The sequence below is a fragment of the Hyposmocoma kahamanoa genome, unplaced genomic scaffold (genome assembly GCF_003589595.1).
Source record: "Hyposmocoma kahamanoa isolate Upper Pololo Valley unplaced genomic scaffold, ASM358959v1 100053, whole genome shotgun sequence".
In the NCBI taxonomy this organism is placed as follows: domain Eukaryota; kingdom Metazoa; phylum Arthropoda; class Insecta; order Lepidoptera; family Cosmopterigidae; genus Hyposmocoma; species Hyposmocoma kahamanoa.
Genome location: NW_020653209.1, coordinates 13,125 through 33,942, shown reverse-complemented (window position 1 = coordinate 33,942; position 20,818 = coordinate 13,125). Strand labels below are relative to the sequence as shown.

The 20,818-nt window shown below is 34.7% G+C and overlaps 1 protein-coding gene across 1 annotated transcript; it reads left to right on the top strand.

Annotated features, from left to right (window-relative positions):
* Positions 1-1,986: 1,986 nt before the first annotated feature.
* LOC113229237 lies at positions 1,987-3,684 on the top strand. Its single transcript, XM_026462766.1, has 2 exons — positions 1,987-2,412; positions 2,882-3,684. The coding sequence occupies exons 1-2, from the start codon at positions 1,987-1,989 to the stop codon at positions 3,620-3,622; spliced, it is 1,167 nt and encodes a 388-aa protein (XP_026318551.1). The 3' UTR covers positions 3,623-3,684.
* The last annotated feature ends 17,134 nt before the right edge of the window (positions 3,685-20,818 follow it).

The window sequence follows — 20,818 nt, the reverse complement described above, 5'->3', positions numbered from 1 at the left end:
TGCGTAGTGGACGACTGTATGTTTACACAAGTTGCAGTGTAAGAGAAGTCGGAATGAAGTAGGTAGTTTAATCAGTAACTTGGCATAGTTTCTTGTTTTCTTTTGTAACTTATTCAGTGGTTTGGTTTTACAGTAGGCTCGTGTTATTAAATCGTAAGTGCAGGGTAAGATATTGAGTTTTATAGCTTCAGTCAACTGTCTTTTTTTAATACTATCACTTGAGTGTTGGAACCTTACACTCTAATACCAAAAAGAATGTCTATGTATTCTGAATTTTTAACCGACTTCAAAAAAAGGAGGAGACTCTCAATTCGATTGTATGTATTTTTTTGTATGTACGTTACGCGATAACTCCGGTGTTTGTGAACCGATTTTCATGATTATTTTTTTGTTAGAAAGAGGGTACCTCCATAGCAGTCCCATTTAATTTTAAAGAAAATTATCCACCTCTAAGGGTGGCTGCTCAGGCATGAAGATTCATTTTTATAAATAGCGCCTAAATTTTATTATAAGGAGCAATTATTTTAATGGTTGATGATTTGAATGGCTCTCAATGTACTTTGAGTAGTGAGAGCCGATTTTTATTATCTCCTGTGTCAAGTCCCGTATAGTGGCGAAATAGGGGATGAATCCGGGGTTGCACTTTCCGGTAACCGATTTCAATAAAACTTGGTAATTATATGTAATTCCACGTACTTTTGAGGTCGGTTTTTTATTACTCTGTACTGAGTTTATTTAAAAAGGTTATTCGAAAGTTATTAATTGCGAACGAATGAATTATTAAAAATATAAATAACTTTTGTAATGTTACAATTATGTTTGCAATTATTTTAGTAGAAGACACAAAGTATAAATGTATTTTTTTTATATGCAAGTGATGACACGAACAAGTTGTGCGCCTAGTGGTAAGCGGCACGCCTGTCCATAGCAGTTGTATGATTGGAAATGTCACTTGAAAATCCATAAACAACGAGAACATTTTTTAATACAGTTGCTCAAAACGTGGTTATTTTTCGTATTACAAATCGTGCCGAAAGTTGGATTTTTCGCACTAGTGCTTTTTACTTTTCCATTTTTTTAACCGACTTTAAAAAAGGAGGAGGTTCTGAATTCGTCTGGATGTTCTGTTTTTTTCTTTGTACGCATGTTACGCGATAACTCCGGTATTTGTGAATCGATTTTCATGATTCTTTTTTTGTTGTAAAGGGGGTACTTCTATAGTGGTCCCATTTCATTTTGAAGAAAAGCATCCACCTCGAAGGGTGGCTGTTCACGCATGAAGATTAATTTTTATAAATAGCGCCTAACTTTAATTTAGGAGCAATTACTTTAATGGTTGAGTTTGCTATTTCTCCAATTCAAGGCGTTTTACTCTCAATATACTTTTCACCTCAGCAGCTCGAACAAGGCTATTTTGCTGTGTGAAATCAGTGAGCAAAATCTTATTTTGCTCACTCCGTGAGAAAAAGTAGCTTTTTGCTTTTTAAGTGGAGACTTGTTATTTAATGCGAAGGGGTCTAATACAAATTCGACATATTTCAAAATCAGTCGCTCCGTCCCTTTCACTTCATTACAAGAAAAAGGAAAAAGAAAATTATGGTTTATTCGTACTTCGATATTTAAGCTACATAGTAGACCCCCACAAAATGGCTGAACGAGTGCACGTTCGGAAACTCGTCAATTCATCTAAAAGATAAATTATGTGAGAAATACAAATACGATTTTATACTATGATAATTTAGTTTTTACAATTTTCATTAAAAATAAAGCAAGTGTTGCAATAAAAATATGCTAAATTTATAACGTCAATTAAAGATAACAATATTTACAATGTGTGATTTCAATGAATACAAGCGAGAACGTTCCGGAACGCAATAAATAAAAGCGCGCTTTCTTTTTTTTTTAATTCAAAATTTCTTATTTGCTTGCGATAGGTACTTCTTTGATAGTTAATTGGATACCTACCTACGTAATAAAATAGAAAATATGAGCGATTCCAGTGAAGACGACAATTTTTTAACTCCTCCAGAGTTAGTTGAAACTGTTAAAAATGCTGAACTAAGTTTCTTGCCTAGTAAATCTCGTGAAAAGTACCTGAAAGTCTACGAGCATTTTGACAAATGGAGGCACGAAAAGGGCGCAGGAAACACTATGTCGGAAACTGTGCTTCTGTCTTATTTCATTGAAATGTCGCATACAAAACAGCCGTCAACGATGTGGAGTATATATTCGATGTTGAATGCTACATTACAAACTAAAAATAACGTCCATATAAACACTTACGCAAAGCTGATTGCGTTTTTGAAAAGATCGGCCGTCGGCCACAAATCAAAAAAATCGAAAGTTTTCACGGCTGCTAATATTGAAAAATTTCTTAATGAAGCTCCAGATTGCACTTTCCTAGCCGCAAAAGTAAGTATTGAATATTATTACTGTTGTCGTAGCGTTATATTTTAATTGTTAATACAATTTGGACTTTGGTAGTTATGCCATTGACTTACAATTATATGGACGTCGGGTCCGCGCTAAAAAGTGTCCGCACTTGTAAGGCGCTAAAATCGTATACAGAGCGCCAAACTCCGCTTTAGTCTTCATTTGTTCTACTGACAGCGCGATACTGCGATGACATTACAATTTAAATTTCGAATGGGACACTTTTTTCGTGGTTTTTGTATTAGACCCGTCGTCCATTTATTTGTAAGTCAATGAGTTATGTTATCAATTTCTATCAACATAATTATACTTACCTACTTAAATGTGTTGTTTTGGCGACTTGTATTGGAACTTTATGGTTAAAAATAACGCTACATATTATGAGAAATCCACGTTTAAGACTGCTCTAAAAGACACAATACTTATTGACGTTTTATTTATGTTTCAGGTCATCCTTATCATTGGAATAAACGGAGCATGCCGCTCCAACGAGTTATTGAATCTAACTCCTAATGCCATTGAACAACATTCCAGCGACCTTCTTTTGATTAACCTGCCAAATACGAAAACAAATATAGACAGGTCGTTCGTCGTCCGTGAGGAATACGCACACGTTGTCCAGAAATATAAAGCATTGCGCCCTCCCAATACGATCACAGACCGCTTTTTCATACAATATCGTAATGGAAAATGTACGCGGCAACCGATGGGTATTAATAAAATAGGAGCGACTGCACGAGAAATCGCAACATTTTTAGATTTGAAAGAGCCGCAGCTATACACTGGCCACTGCTTCAGGCGAACATCAGCCACTCTTTTGGCAGATGGAGGAGCTGACCTCACAACGTTGAAGCGCCATGGCGGTTGGAGATCAAGTACAGTGGCTGAAGGATATATCGAAGATTCAATAGAAAATAAATCAAAAATCTGTAAGCGTATTATAGATTCGATAAACCTAAAACAGACTTCGCATTCTTGGGCACAACCTAGCACCTCCAGTGATGCGAATCATACCCAAACCCGCCCAGAATCACCAACTTTTACGGTGCGGGAAGGGTCACAATCCAGCTCAACTCATAATGAAACCTCGACCACTACTCAAGTAGCAAACACTACGACGATTACTGTTCCAAATAAAACAGTAACTTTTAATCTACAGAATTGTACAAACTTCACGTTCCACTTTTAATTTTTTGTAAATTCTGTATTTTTGTAAATATACAATGATGCATTTGCTTTCATGACGTGTTTTTATTACTTGTCCCTTTAGTATATATATATGTTCTCGCTGCTGAGGTGAAAAGTTGTATGTATCACGCGAGAGCAAAGTTATTTTGCAGCTCGTATTTTTGAGTCCCTCGCTTCGCTCAAGATTCTGAATCACTCGCTACGCTCGTGATTCAACTATAGAATCTTTCGCTTGCTCAGGACTCAAAAACAGCACTCGCACCAAAAAACGACTTTGCTCTCTTGTTGAACAAATAACTATTGAGTAGTGAGAACCGATTTTTATTATCTCCAGTGTCAAGTCCTGTATAGTGGCGAACTAGGGGATATTTCAATAAAATTTAGCAAATAGACGTAATTCCACTTACTTTTGAGGTCGGTTTTTTTAGTACTCTGTACTGAGATTATTTAAATTTACTGTTGTTTTAATCTTAAACATAGAACGAAAGAGGTTGTATATTTATTTAATAGTTATGTGCTTTGTGACGTAAGTCATTCGTCATTAAAACTTATATTTACTTACAAACATCTTATTTGTTTAAATTACATAGGTGTTTTATAAAACAACGTGTTACATATAAATACCAAAGTATTTTCAATAAAGATGACTGATTGAGTATTAACAATGACCGGGGAGGTGAGTATTACGCGAGACCATAGTAATTTTAATGTGGCTGAATACAGGCAACAGTTGCCATTGTACTCTGAATTTCTATCAGACAATGAAATAAAACGAGCTTTTTTTTAAATACTATTCATTTTACTTTCAATGTAGTTTTTTCGTAAATGATTTAAAAACGTCGTTTGATACACGTGCGGATTTGTCATTTTCACTTGTCTCGAGTCCTGACCCTCGCCTCTGCCTCGCGCCAAGAAACCTCGAGACTCGTGAATAATGACTAACTTTCCGCACTTGTATCAAAAATAACTAATACATTATTAATATTAAACTATATACAAATAAGAATATATATTACATTGTTGACCTATTTTTTGTTTTAAAGAAGCAAGTCCTAGCAGGCCTGCAGTAAATAAGTAGCGAATTTCGTATTTGCATAACACGTGTTTGTACCTTAATGATATGAAAATAGAGATGAATATGCTATAGGCGAAAAACATGACACGTCGCGACGCTTCGACTCTGCGCCAGTGTGAGTTGAGCTTTAGAGTCTGAAAGAACAGTTTTTTTTATAACATGTCTTATTTGTTTAAATTGAACTTTTTGAACTTTTTATCAACGTAGTAGATATAAGTACAAACAAAATTGTTATGTTTATGTAAATAAGTTACAAATTCATTTAAGGGGCAATGTAAACGCTTCTGTAATAAGATTCCTGTTGATATTAAAAATTTGCCGTTTACGAGGCATATCGTGAAAGAAAAACTTTTATAAAAAGTTTTTTTTACAACTTCATCGTACTTGAATGACAAAAATTTGTGGTCGTAACCTTTTTATCTTTCGAGGGGTTTATCATCATAGATAGAAATTTATGATGCTTAAAAAAATACAGTAAATGATTAATGTGTACAAATGTCCATTTATTTTCAGGGAAACCTGCTTTGTAAATACATATAGATCACAACGAAACATGGTTCCAAACAGGGCTCGTTTTTGGTTTCTTAATTGTACCTAATACTACACTCAGAATATAATACACGTGTATCATACTGGTATTTTCCATTTCGATACCCGATACCAACGGAAAAACTATGTATATTTACGATATATTTACTTAAAAGTACCGGTACTCAATGGCGGTTCCCGCGACGTTGACAGTTTACTGCGGCCGTACAACATGTTGATAATTTAATTGCATTTAAATAATTGAAGAAAGAAAGATACAATATTATTATTAAATAGTTTATCTAGTACAGGAATAACATACCGGTATCTGGTTGTTACAAAAACCTATATAACACCAGATAATTAATACCGGTACTAAAAGGTCAGTGAAACTATTTCTTGAAAAGTAGTGTAGCGAGTTTAAAGGTTATTCAAAATACCGGTAATACAAGCCCTTGTTCTTAACCATTAAGTACTATGGCAGAATGTCAGCGATTTTATTTTATTCTTTATTAACTTAACGATATCAATAACGAAATCAAGTGTAATTTGTTTACCAATGAAATAAAGATATTTTTTAATTTAAATAGAAGTAAAAATTTAAAGTTCTTTTTATATACTTTTTATTTTCATTTGCGAGGGAAGTCGAAAAATTTGTGCCCTACTTTTTTAGAATCTAACAAATAAATGTTGTTTGTTAGAGTTAGGATTACCGTGTTAAAGTTTTGTGGTTAATTTAAAATACCCCTGTTTAACTTTAGCAGTCCCTAGCGTGCTCAGGGACTTTGAATAGTTTCGTTATCAGTTACAAACAGTTTTATCTTGTCTTGCGTAGCGTGCAACGTGCGTGTCATTGCAATTAAAAAGCTATTAAACCCATTGTTTTGTTTACCAATACGTTAAATACTTACTTATTATTATTTGTTGAGTTTTTAAAGGTGGGTCGGAATAGGTTTAGTAGCAGTAGAGCTTCTTGTCAAAGAATTCGTTCAGGGGGTCCTGCCACCTTATCTATTACTGCCGCCAAGCGGTAGTGTGTACATTACTGTGTTCCGGTTTTCGGGTGAAGTCAAGTGACAGAGGTCGGTGAGAACCCTGTGCACTGGCTGATCTGGGCTCAGAACCTGAGCTTGTAAGGTTCCTGTGCGCGCACAGGTTATAGTGTCCTTCTCGTATGCCCTAAGGGTAGGTAGGGTCACTATGTGACGGTGTGACCTCCATACACCGTCATCTCACCTCTTTATATCGCCTCTCTCTGCTTATGTCCTATCATATTTTATTTTACATGTATTTAAGTTTTAAATTTGAATTGTTCCATCTTCCTTCACTTTCTCATTTTGTTTTCGTACCACGGTCACTCCCAGCTCGACCGCCACAACAGTCGGAGCTATTCCAAATTCCATTTACTAAAATCTTATTTTTGATTCTTTACCAAGTTGTAATACAAAACATATAATACAACAGTCGGAGCAAAAGAATTATCAAAAATTTGCTGCAATAGTTTTTCGACCAAAAATGAAGCCATAAACCCGGATGTAATGGTGCCGCCATTGAAGTCCTGGCTTTTACACGAATATAAAGTTTTTGTACAGACGTTACCTATAATCAAAACTAACGTAGAAAGAAGGAAGAGGGTGCTGGTGAAATTACAGGCACTTGGGACTCGTCAACTTGTGTCTCAAGGTGACTATCTCAAATCTTTGCGATTTAAAGCTCTGAGTGGGACTGCAACTGTTATGAGCAGACGTGTTCCTTACCATCGCCTGATGGTAAGGAACGACTAGTTCATCATAATAATCTCAGATAGAGTACTAAAAAAACCGATCTCAAAAATTTGTGGCATTACATCTATTTGGTAAGTTTTATTGAAATCGGTTACCGGAAAGTGCGCGATACCGGATTCATCCCCTAGTTTGCCGTCCTAAAGCTCAATTTGTATTGCAGCGGAATGTAATGAAAGACAATTCCGCGCATGATTTTGGCTCGTATCTAGTTTGTACGTTATGCAATTGACCACAAAGTTCATTATGCTGTGTACAATATCGTTACAAAAATTCGCTTCCAGTCCGTTCCGCCGCAACATAAGTTGAACCTTAGAGGTACAATATTTTCTTCAAATTTAAATGGAACCAATACCGAGGTATCCCCTTTCTAACAAAAAAAGAATCATCAAAATCGGTTCACAATTGCCGTAGTTATTGCGTAACATATATACAAAAAAAAGTCGAATTGAGAAGCTCATCTTTTTTTAAAGTCGGTTAAAAAAATAAAAAATAAAATTCAATCTTTTGTCGGTTTCAAAAATGAGGTTCATAATTCGAGAAGGGTAAGTTAGTATTTAAGGGTAAAGTAGTATACATAGACAACACCTCTATTGTGTTGCCACAAGCAAACAGAACATTATAAAACAAAAATGGAAGAACAGTAGACATAAAACAGAAATTAAAATGAGCAATGAAAATAAAACGAACATAAAAAGAAAGAAAGGAATTATATAAAATACATAACAAACTGCTACTTTACTTTTTATTATTTTCGCGATATTTCGGCACGGTTACACGCTCCATGGTCACGGGTTTATACCGCGGTAAGAACCCTGTAACTTCGTGATTAAAATTTTATGAGTAACTAGGGACACTAAATCTGTACAGTTAGTGCCTAAACAAGCACTTAAGCGTGCTGCAGGTATCTAAATAGGTCATAGCTAAGTGCGAGTTTTGCCGAAAAGCAAATCACCGTTTTTAGCTATCATTTATTTATTTATATACTTCATCGTCATATCACGCATGAAGATTTATTTTTATATATAGCGCCTAACTTTAATTTAAGAGCAATTATTTTAATGGTTGATTTTGGTATTTCTCCAATTCAAGGCGTTTTTCTCTCGATATACTTCGAGTAGTGAGAACCGATTTTTATTATCTCCAGTGTCAAGTCCTGTATAGTGGCGAACTAATTAATTCCACGTACTTTTGAGGTCGGTTTTTTAGTACTCTGTACTGCGATTATTAAATATTCATCTTCGAGGTTAGCATAAAGTTTACGAAAGAAAATACGATAGTATAAAGATGAAACGCCGGTTTATTTCATTAATTAAACATGACGGTTAAATTAAACGCACACGTTTACTTTGTCGATGGTTCAAAGTCAGAGTCAAATAATCATTTATTCCATAGGTAAAAGTTTTACACTTGAAAACATCATTTTTTAAGCTACTGCTGTTTCACTACGTTGACCTTCCTGAGAAGAACGAGCAAGAAACTCTAGGGATTGCTCTTTTCAAATAAACTCAAATGCTATGGAATACACTTTGAATCATAATTGTGTGGAATCTAGACTCATTTGTCTTTCCATACATCTTTATCTAAGACATACTCTTCAAATATGACTCTTTAATTAAAACACTTTTAATGTAAGTTTTCAACACATTTCGTCCTAATTAGCACGAATGAGTTTTAGTGGAGATTCACACTATTTTGATAGTAAAAAGTTACATACGTACCTATTAATTGAAAATTCAATTATTTTGGTTTCGGATCTAATTCACGTGTATTTGTTTTTTCAAACAAACGAACGCTTCGGGCCATACAAGATACCTCTATGTCACGGCTGCCGAGGTATCTTGTAGTCAAGCAGAGTGAAGGTGGCTAGGGCAGTGTGTAGTATTGATAGAATTATCAATACTACACTAGTAGCTATAGATAGAGCTCCCTGTGAAAGATTTTTTTTTTTATTATTAATTTATTTCTGGCCATGGAAACAAAGTCCTTCAGCCGAAAACATAAAAATAAGTTTTTCTGTAAATATGGCCGCCACAAAGAGGATAGGCAATTTCAGGCGGCGTGTTTGGATTGACTCGGGATTCCTTAGAACGGGCCGATACGGGTATTTTAGTTCGAGATTCGTATAATTTCGCGTTTTAATCTTCGATTAAGGCACAATAGCACTATCCTATTCCACTTTAAACTAGATTTCACAAAATAATTGAAAGTCAAAATAAAAACGACACTTTTCCCTCCAAAAGGTGCAGAACGAATCCCCCTGTGAAAGAGAAAGGGAAGTATTGCCACCTTACCTAATTTTTTTCTGCCGCTGAGCAGCAACGTAAGCGTTACTGCTCATATCTTTGCGATTTAAAACTCTGTGTGGAACTGCAACTGTTATGGACAGGCGTGTCGCTTACCACCAGGTTCCTTCGTGTTTAGGTTGCACTTTTTCACTTAACATCAGGTGGACTAGAGTCATCTGCTTGTCAAGTGTAAAATTAAAAAAAAAGCGTCTGAGACGTTGGTTTGTTTAAAAAAACTTATATTCATTGTGCAGTAATCGCGAATGTCTCCGATTTCTGTAAATAATTTATTTTTATCAAAATTCTAAGTTGCGTCCATTTTGCGGGAAAACTAAATCCGTTGCGTATTATACCGTACTCGCAATGAGAAACGAGAGTAAGGGAGTAATAGCGCTTATCGACACGGATTTGCATCAAGTCGATCAGAAAAGTCTTCGTGTTCATAAAAACGTTTTTCTTGGCTTAAAGATATTCCATGTGGATAAAATGGTGAGTCCCTAACCGGTTCCACACAGATTAAATGTACCCGAAAACCGAAAAGTGTTATAAAAAGACATATTTTATTACCGACATAATTTTTTTTTTATTGAATCATGAATTTTACATTATTACACGAAACTTTTATTTTTATTGAACGTTGTATTTTGATAATATGTTGTTTTTATTTCTACCATGTCAAACCAAAACACTGTAATATAAAAACAGCACTTTGAGAAAAATCTGCAAAAAATATGTTTCGGTTTTTAATTTTTGAGGTTAATAACTTAGAATAATAACGCATAGAAACCTAGCCCGCACACGCTAAGTGAGGCAAATTGAAGCGCGCCCAATGGGCCTACAAGAGCGGGCGGGCCTTCAGTGCTCAAGGTCAACTTGCACCGCGAACAGATCAAGAATTTTAGCTAAAAATGACGAAATGTGCGGTAAATAAAGTAAAAATGCCTCGGACAAACATAAACTAGATACGAACATCACATTCCACAAGGAAGTAACGCGTTTCAACTTGTATTTTTATATAAATATTCACTAAAACCGAAAATTAACCTACTACTAAAACTAGCCTAAATGAATTTGATTTTTGCCTCACTTGTGACAGTTCGTTTGATATGAAACTGTCATTCTATGCGTTATTATTCTAAAGGTCGAATAGTATTTTAAGCAATGGTTGCTTATTGAGGGTTCTTAAGATAGAGTCATAAATAATGGGTTCGAGATTTTAAGACTAATTATGTAATTATTGCATGCAATACATTCTCTACGAGTAAATTATAATAATGAAATAATATATAATATAATATATAATAATATTTAATATTATATTTTTATTAAAATATCAAATACTGCAGGCAGTAGAGTATTTGATATTTTAATTAATAAAAATACGACGTTCTTTTTTTGAAATCCAATTTACTATTTCGGTTCAGTAGCGAATACCATAGACAATAGAATTTTGGTTAAGAAGTAAAAAGAGCGCCTTCGTGATATGTTTTATGAAATTTCAATTGATAGTTTAAAGTACAGGAGTAGATTTTAGATATTAGACTTCGTACAATAAATAATTAAGAATTCCATCCAGCCACTACAATTGTACTTTGCAAAATAAGCCATTTCTATTGAAAAACTAATAAATTTCTTGTCCCTTGATAACAGTCGACAGATTCTTGTTGTAATGTAATTATAATACACAGATTCTTGTTGCAATGCAATTATAACACACTGTGAGTCTTGCAGTGTTTTAGTTTGATACGATATATTTATTACTTCATATTCTGTTTTAAATTGTAATATTAGGGGTTAAAGTATGAAATTGCCGTTTTATTGCAATAGGTTCTTTGAATTTTCATAGAATCTTCATGGTTTGAGGTTTTCGAATGAAACTTTTTTCAAATGGTTTCTGTGATTTTTTTTTTAAATTTGAAACATTTGAATATCGACTTTCAATTGTTTTTGTTATTCAATTTAGACAAGAAAGATGGATACTGCGAAAATTCGAGTGATTTTTGAATACGAGTTCCGACGCGGAACTAACGCGGCAGAAACAGCCCGCAATATCAATGCTGCGTTTGGAGAGGGGTCTACTAATGAACGCACCGTGCGATTTTGGTTTAAACGCTTTCGTGATGGAAATTTCGACTTAAAGAACGAGTCACGAGGAAGACCGCCCACACAGGTGAATAACGATGAATTAAGAGAGATAGTGGAAGCCGATCCTAGTCAAACTACCCAGGAATTAGCGGCATGGTTTAACGTTACCTTACCCACAATATTGACTCACTTGCGTCAAATCAATAAAATAAAAAAATACGAAAAATGGGTGCCTCATGATTTGACTGATCTGCAGAAAGAAACGCGTGTTGAAACTTGTGTTGCCTTGTTGAACCGGTACAGAAATGAAGGAATATTGGATCGAATTGTAACATGTGATGAAAAGTGGATTCTTTATGATAACCGGAAAAGAAAAATGCAATGGCTGACCCCAGGTCAAATGCCACAACAGTGTCCTAAAGCAAAACTTACCAATAAAAAGGTAATGGTAACTGTTTGGTGGTCTCAGCATGGTGTTATTCACTATAGTTTTCTCCGATCTGGTCAAGCAATAACGGCAGATGTCTATTGTGCCGAACTCCGAACCATGTTGACAAAACTAGCAGTAAAACAGCCCCGACTCATGAATCGATCTTCACCATTATTGCTCCACGACAACGCGAGACCTCACACAGCACGAGAAACCATTTTGACCCTTCAGGAACTGCAGTTAGAAACCATTCGTCATCCTCCGTATTCACCAGACCTTGCTCCAACGGACTACCATTTTTTTCGTGATTTGGACAATTATCTACGTGACAAGAAGTTTTCTTCCCAGGAGGCAGTACAAAATGCTTTCACACAGTTTGTGCAGTCTAGATCGTCGGAGTTCTATCGCAAAGGCATTAATAACCTTCCCATTAGATGGCAGCAATGTATAGATAATAATGGCAACTATTTTGATTAAATAAATTTGTTAAAAATTTAAAAAATAAACAATTTAGATTTTCAGTACAAATCGGCAATTTCATACTTTAACCCCTATTATGAAATGAATTAGATTCTATTCATTAATATTTTGTAAGGAATGATTCAAGTTGAGCTATTTTTACTATGGAACAGGTTTTTCCTCGGGATTTTAAATGGTAGGTACATTTGGTTCCAAATTACAATAAATAAGAAATAGTCGCATTGAATAAACTCTACTACTCATTCGTAAAGCATATTCCCTCTGACGAATGATAAACAAACTCTTGTGATTGCTCATTGTACATCTTGGTGTTGTGCTGTAAGTTCCTGCTCTTAAAAGTCTTTAAAATTAGGCCAGTTAAAAAATTTAGACCTTGCACTGTTTTATATAAACACATGCGTTCTGTAATTTTAACTAAACAATGAATTAGCTAAACTAATTAAGGCCGAATGTTTTTTGTCTCACCAAACCTCTATGTTTTTATTTGTTTTTTGTTGTAAGTACGTCTTTTTGTGGTAACCTTCATTTGGTGTAAAAAAGTTATTGTATAGATTACCGGTGATTACGTTGTAACACATCATATAGCACGAGGAAACAACAGTAGCCACAGCTGATAATTATGCAGTTGTTCGTTTAAACGGAGAAATATTGTATATAATTAGTGAATTCGCAGTTTTGTCTAATTTTCTGAGCTTGGTTGCGTTCGAAAACTAAATACAGGACAAATTGATTAAACGCTCTACTCATTCGTAATATAGATTTGTTCTGTTGAATGTCTTTGTAAATAAATGGGCATTTGTTTACATTTATCCTTTGTAATATTTATTTAAAATATTGCAATGTTAATATAATAGCGTATACCTAAATTAAAAAAAGTGTATTTTTCAGAATCGACGCGAATGACTCACTTCAAGTGAAAGATTATTGACATTTATGTATAGGTTACAGTTTATTATAGACTTCGAAACAATTTCCTACATGTTAAATATATTTAAAAACAAAAGGGTAATAATAATTTAATATTTTCGAGTAAAAAGTTTGTCTCATTTTGAGATAAGTAGATCTTTTAATTGTTTCTCAGAGTATTCAAACGGCAGCAGTTGTATGGACGTGAAGAGATTAAAATTTTACGTTCTGCAAAAGTATAACCTTGAATTTATGAAAGTATAACCTTGGTTATGATTTTTCTCACCCAAATACGCATAAGCTGTACTAATTAACCTTTCGTATATAGTTTTTTTGCACTATTGTTTTAAAACTCGTAAATGGCAAATTTCAGAAATCATCAAATTCTTATTACCGAAGCGTATACATGGACAAAATAAATTTGTACGCTGTAAAAACACGTTGCTATAAGAACCATTTACTTGTTACAATGTAGGTATTGCAAATTTAAAAAAACAAGTTTTTGAAAATCATTTTTCCGGATTTAAATCGCGTATATTTGTTTTTTCAAATAAACCGACGTTTCGGGCCCTTTACAGATCCCGTCATGGTCACGGTTGACTCAACCGTGACCATGACACAAACAAATATACGCGATTTAAATCCGGAAAAATAGTTTCATTTCCTATGTGTAACAATGTAACAATCGCCAAAACCTAAGAATTCGTTACGTAGTTATAATCTAATGTAAGAGGTTCATTAGAATAATTTTTTGCTTAAAGATTTTGTTCTAGTTTAGCTAATGCGTTGAATAGCTGTTTAATTAGTCTGTGGTAGTTTATCAGACAATAGAGCCGCTTCCGTAGCCGGGCGGTGTAAACGCAAACACTTGTTTCCCGCGATTTGATGTGGTTGTATGGCACAGTGCCAGTGCATTGTAATAAAAAAGTAAAAAAATTAAAAGTTTGTGCAGTGCTCGCGCGGGAGAACTTAATGTTATTAAATTTTTTGTGTTTTTTTAACAAACTTGCGGTGTTTGCATTTTTGATGGAATAATTTTGGACGGTGAGTTTTACTATTAAAATAGTTGCCTGGTATGTTACAAAACGATTACCTATTTAATCTGAGGGAATAATAATGATCGCAGAATAAATAATTATAATTAATATGTAAATTCATATATACAATGCAAAAACCCCCTGAAGTTTTCTTCCGATCCGCAATAGAATGTTATTCTGATTTTGATGGAATATATTTCTTTATATTTGTTTCGTCTTGTTTTCTTTTAGCTAGTTCTAAATAAATTGGTTAAATATTAAGTTTGTTCGCCAATCAACTATCGCATTCCTGAGCCCAAAAAATATGTGTATCCGCCATGTTTTTTTCTTTTCCCTCCAACAACTTGGTGGTTCAGCGTCGAATTAACAAAATCGTATCATGTCTCTTTTGTTAATAACTAATTTTAAAATAATAAATATTGATTATTTTTTTGCTCAATAAATTACTAATTTATATCTTAATGTTTCCTAATCCTTGGTTTTCGTCGTAATTGCCGTAACCTTCCGCCTCTCTAGCGACAATTGTATTTATAGTTCGACATTGAGAGTCATTATGACAAATCTATGTAGCTAATTGAATGTTTCTACCTACCTCATTATTCACCTACATCTACACAGAGGTAGATGATGTGCTCTCGTACTTCCCCAATTTGAGACCAAGGAGGACCCGTGCCCAGCAGTGGAACGTACATACAATGTGTTGACGGTGATAGTATGTAGGTGTATGCTTTTTTATTGATTTTTTTCTTGTGTTATGGCAATAATTTCTTTCACTTCTTTTCTATACTATTTTAATGTTCAATAGGGTTAAAACTTTATGCAGGGTGACTTCGAAAAGGCTTTGAGACTTTTATTGTAAAAGTTATTTTGCCCATTAATGCAAATGGGCAAAATAACCCTTTAAAAATGGCGAAGAGGTTTAAGGGTCACCCCTTTATATCATACTTTTCCGTAGCTAAATATATCCAAAAACAGTTAGGATAATTTCTTGAAAACTGTGTTCTATACCGTTTAGATAACGTTGAAACTTGTGATTAGCTTAGTTCTACTATAGCGGTCTTCCGCTGCCTTTTATTATGTCACTGCCATTATACGTAAGATTGGGAATTATTTAAGAATGGAATTATTCGAAAAAATCGTGTATTTTCCATCATGGAACTAATTGCGAACATACAAAATTAGACATAAAAAATGTCAGGACACTATTATCTAGCATAATTACAATAAATTACTTTAATAATATAATAACACTAAGTTTTTTCGTCTTTTATTTAGAGAATATGTTGGTTACAACAGGAAATCAATTCTCGTAAGGAATGACATTTTATAGTCCCTAAATAATCCTCAATATCTATAGGAAATGTTATTAAAATCTCGACTGTCCGCAATAATTGTAATTTTCGATATCAAAAGAATTTCGAACGGTTTTGAAAACTCTATTAGTACACATCCGTTTTTACCGACCGTGTTTAAAACATACTCGAAATAGATTTATTTATACTTAATTAAAGAAACATGAAGTCCGTTTTGATTAAAATAATCGTGGCAGTAGCATCATAGTGTCACTTCAATGTTAACACAATGCTTAAATTCATTTCAAAAAGTTTTTTAATAATTTCATCACAAAAACAAATAAAATATCAAAATAATAGTCCAATTAATCACAAAAAATAAATAATAAACTATCATAATAATAAATTAAACGTCTCTAGTTTAAAAAATAAAAACGAAAATTTTGTAAGAAATCTCCAATGGCTTAGAATATCATATCATTGAAGTAATTAAATAAGTATGTCTTAAATTCTACACAATTATTGCAATTGCAAATTTCACTCCCAAGTTTATTGCAGACTGTGGATGTCATCACACTCTCTTGAAATAGAGCAGTTTCTAATGGTCTGGTTTGCATTTGGTAAGAATGACGTGCTCGTGTGACGAATTGAAATAAATTATGATGCTTTACGAAAACTATAGTTACAAATGTGAATATATTTGTCAAAAGTCAAATTTATTTTAATATATTCAAGGACAATGTACTTAACCACCTGCCTCGTTATGTTCTGACTGCGTTCCACATCCAGATCTCTAATGCTCTATGACCACTCGGTATACTGAATGACGCTTTATGTCGATGGTGTTTTTCTGACAATATCAAAAACTGTGGTCGACATACGCCATGTTCGTTTCTCTATCGCAATAAGAATTGAGCACTAGATGTGTTAGGTAGTTTTTAATCACATTCGACATATCGTCAATGTCGAACGTTTGTAAAATAGCTACAAAAGTACAATGTTTCAGCTATAATTATCCGTCACAGTCGAACGAACTAGAATAGCCATTTTCGTTTGTCATTGAATTACTCCTGTATTGTTGTCATTATATAAATCCGATAGATTCAGTCGCATAACAAGTTGTATACATCATTATAGTCATCAACCAAAGGCACGGGTATACTCTAAGAAGATTTAAGGTATAGTTCGTTACGGTATATATCTTTTTTTACTGATATCAAGAGACGGGACGAACAAGTCGTGCGCCTGCTGGTAAGCGACACGCCTGTCCATAACAGTTGTGGTGCCACTAGGAGTTTTAAATTGCAAAGATCTGAGAGGCACTGCCATTGTATGTACCCGTCACCCTGACACATAAAGTTGATAAGTTCCGTATGCATGTAGAACACAGAAAAAGTGTATCTGTATCTGACATGAAGATACTGTATTTAAGCAAAAAGTAAACTTTGCTGTGAAAATAAAGCTTTTTACAAAATCAAGAAATTTATCGATTCAAATATAAAAAAATATTCTTTTTTTTTTTTTTAACAACAACAACAACGCACACACTCAACATAGCCCCGCACTAAGGAAACCCTGTATCGCGGGTGCCATGGACACACACATAGACAACCACAAATTACACCCAAACTCACGAGAGAAATAAATGTAGGTCATACAAATATTTCTCCCGGCCCGGGAATCGAACCTGGGACCTCTGCGTGGCAGTCCGGCATGGTAACCGTTCGGCCACGGAGGCAGTTAATTCATATAAGTGTATTGAATATCAAGATGTATTTCTACCACGATATACAATTATTTATTGTGATATTACTCCACTGGTTTGTTATAATTATAATACAAAGATCGAATACTAACAAAAATTCCTTCAGTCCGGTTGTATTCGAACCAGCGGCTTCAGCATACCATGCCTGACGCCGTTCTAACTGATGTGCAGCACAAACAAGCAGACTTTACGAGTTTTTCTATGTGCTTATTGCAGATCTCTGTATTTGCTTTTAGTTTATTTTAAATTTCTTATCAAGGGTGTTAATAAGTAAAGGCCAGTGTGTGAATATGAAGGAAATGACCTGCAAAATTTGTATGTACAATCCATTTTTTGTATTCCAGTAACTTTGTGCGTAAGGCGACAAATGGCACTTTTTTAAAGATTTCTAGAATCGGTTCTGGGAGGTCAATTTGTTTTTGCGACGTGCGCTCTTATTGAATTCAAACAGATTAAGATTATTTCTTACAAATGTGACAGCTTCTTGAATAAATAAAGAGGGGAGGGTTAGTAATTGGCGGTTTAGGAATAGCGGCTTGCAGCTATTAAATTGTGGGACATTTGCAAGTATTTGATACAATTATTTTAACAAGGTCATGCGCATCAATGATATGACCTCATAACAATACACCATAGAAGGTAATTAGGTCTCATGAATTTTATATATCAGTTGTAAGGAGATTTTGTAACAAGTTTTCGTGAATATTTAACGAAGACACGTGTTTGTTGTGAGATGTATATGAAATCACCGACCTAATAACACCGGAAACTGCAAAGTGTGTAATTCAACGTGACTTAAGGTAGGTACATACACACATCAAAAAAAGTTTGCGATCAATAGCATAAGCTCCTATAATTTTAAAGTTACTATTCTAGCTCGTAAAACCTCTGATAATCCTCTTGGCATTTTTTCAATCACAACTTTCCGCGAAAAATATCTGGAATCGCTTATAATTGACTAAATCAGATTTCTGAATGAGCGTAAGCTAGGACTGAAAGCCTTTTTATATGAAAAAACAATTGAACGGGGTCATTGTTTTATGTTCTAATTTATTTTTAAATAAAGAATCTAAAAAGAAGAAAAAATCATAATATAATCTACAGTAACAAAAAAGATTTCAGTTTTTCGAAGTGATCGCAAACTTTTTTTGATGTGTGTATTTGCGGTTGTGGTCGTCATATTTAAATAAAGCACACAGCAAGATGTTGTATTGTATTAAGTTAATAGTCTATTATATGTATCGAGTTCCTAGCTTTTCGCGATTGTTACACATTGGTAATGTTGGGACTCATTACAGGTTCAATGGTCATCATTGACTCTATGATGACCATATAGATAATTTGTAACGTCTACAATGTGGACATTTTATACTGTTGGTGTGATAAGGTCACAACTGCGAAATGACGAATTCCAGGAAAAAAGTTTTGATTCGATGAACGAATTTAGTTTTAAAGTTTTTTTTATGCTTAAATAGGAGTTTTAAAATTTCACATATAGGTACACAATTTGTTTCATATAGTTCGTATTATTATTATTATTATTCGGGTAAAGGCCATTGAATTTCCTGAAAATATGTTAAAATTCGAAAACGCGAAATTTTTATCCAATGACGATACTGGTTCTAACGTGTGATATTATACGCCACCGCTGATATTATGCCAGTTACCACAATGGTTAAGCACACATTGTAAATGAACGTTCGAAAGAAATCTCAACCATAGATAAGTCTATTGGTATGCTAAACCCGTAATGAATATAGCCGCTAACCAAAAAATCAGTTGTTTCGTTAAAATTTTAAAATTAATTAATAAGTTGATACAATAATTTGTAGATAAAACACAAACTGACAGGACAGTAACAGACTTTTTTATGACACCAAGTGCCGGGACGAACAAGTCGTGCGTCTGGTGGTAAGCGACATGCCTGCCTGCAGCAGTCCCAGCACCACTCAGAACCTAAATTGTAAAGATTTGAAGGGCACTGCCACTGCACTCGATACCTTGAGGCATAAGTTGACAAGTCCCATGCCACGAACGCAGTAATCACGTAGTGCTTGGCTATGGAAATATATAAATGGCGGCTCTGTCGAGAATATACTATAGCTTGACCCACTTCACTCCATCCAACGTAGGGCTGTTCGTATTGTCGCAAACTCGCAGACGAGAGACGAGAGACGTTGGCTCTCTGTGTGTGTTCTACCGTCTTTATAATGGGGAATGCTCTGTGGAACTTTTCGAACTGGTGCCACCGTCTCGTTTCTACCAACGCACTTCCCGCCAAAGGAGTAGAGTCCATCCTCATATCTTAGATGCCTGGCATTGTAAGACCACGCGGGCATCTGATTCATTCCTTCCTCGAACCTGTAAGATGTGGAATGATTTTCCTCCAGAAGTATTTCCTTCGCGCTATGACATGGGGTTCTTCAAAAAGCGTGTTTACAGGGCTCTCAAAAGCTGGCTACGCACAGGAAGCTCATCTGATGTTGCAAATGTCCATGGACGACGATGACCACCTCCCATCAAGTGACTCGTCTGCTCGTTTGCCTCCTTCTTTACATAAAAAAATATATATATAAATTCTGATTTCTTCTATTTCTTCGCACTCTGTGAGGTCTGCGCCCAATGTTATACCAAGGAGTTCCAGGCTGTCGGTAACTGGGTCAGATATACAACGACAATTGAGAGTCAGATCAAATTGACTCCTGTTAGTGGAAAATATACAAGCCTGTATTTAGGTGGCGTTGAAATCGACGAGATTATCATCTCTTCACAGAGACTAGACTTAAAGTCAAGTTCTTCCGCTCAACCATGGCTACTCTTAACAAACGGATAACTACCCTGCTCTCGTTTATACCTCAGAATAAATAATACATGATAACAAAATTTTTTAATATTAGTGTACAAAGTCGAGTTTATTCTATACAGAGATATATTCCAAATAAACTTTTCTACCTCGTATTTTCAACGAAGTAGGTATAACCATGGTACAGCGGTTCAAAAATATGTAAACTATGCGTCGTGTAATTAACTAATTACACAGTCTTATCTTATCTAGCTTCAAGTAGGTTAAATGTTATATTAAAGGCTTTACTTAACGACATTCAAGTAATCTGCTCAACGTTATTAAAGATTGTTCTACTTTTAACGTTTGTGTCTACTTAGTCGAATTTTAAATAACACTTTTGAACTTAATTTCACGTCGTTATTGTTCATATTTAATTATTATTTATGTTTTTTTTATGATATCTAGTGACGAGGCGAGCAAGTCGTGAGTCTGATGGCAAGTGACACGCCTACCCGTAACTTGCAAAGACATGATTAGCACTGTCACTCTGCCCGTCACCCTGAGGCATATAAAGTTGACAAGTTCCATCAGACACTAGATCAGGAAGTCTTAGGTCCGATGTTGAAAAATAGTACATTGTTGCAGAGACCGGGAAGTAAGGGATTGTTGGACGCGAGGCCTTGTGACACACACAATAGCAATTGTAATAATAATAATAACGCACACTCAACATGGCCCCGCACTA

Bases quoted from the DNA above. Each gene is read 5' to 3' on its own strand.
- LOC113229237 (XM_026462766.1), top strand. From the start codon at position 1,987: ATGAGCGATTCCAGTGAAGACGACAATTTTTTAACTCCTCCAGAGTTA. The intron at 2,413-2,881 runs GTAAGTATTGAA...TTTATGTTTCAG, and splicing joins GCACTTTCCTAGCCGCAAAA to GTCATCCTTATCATTGGAAT.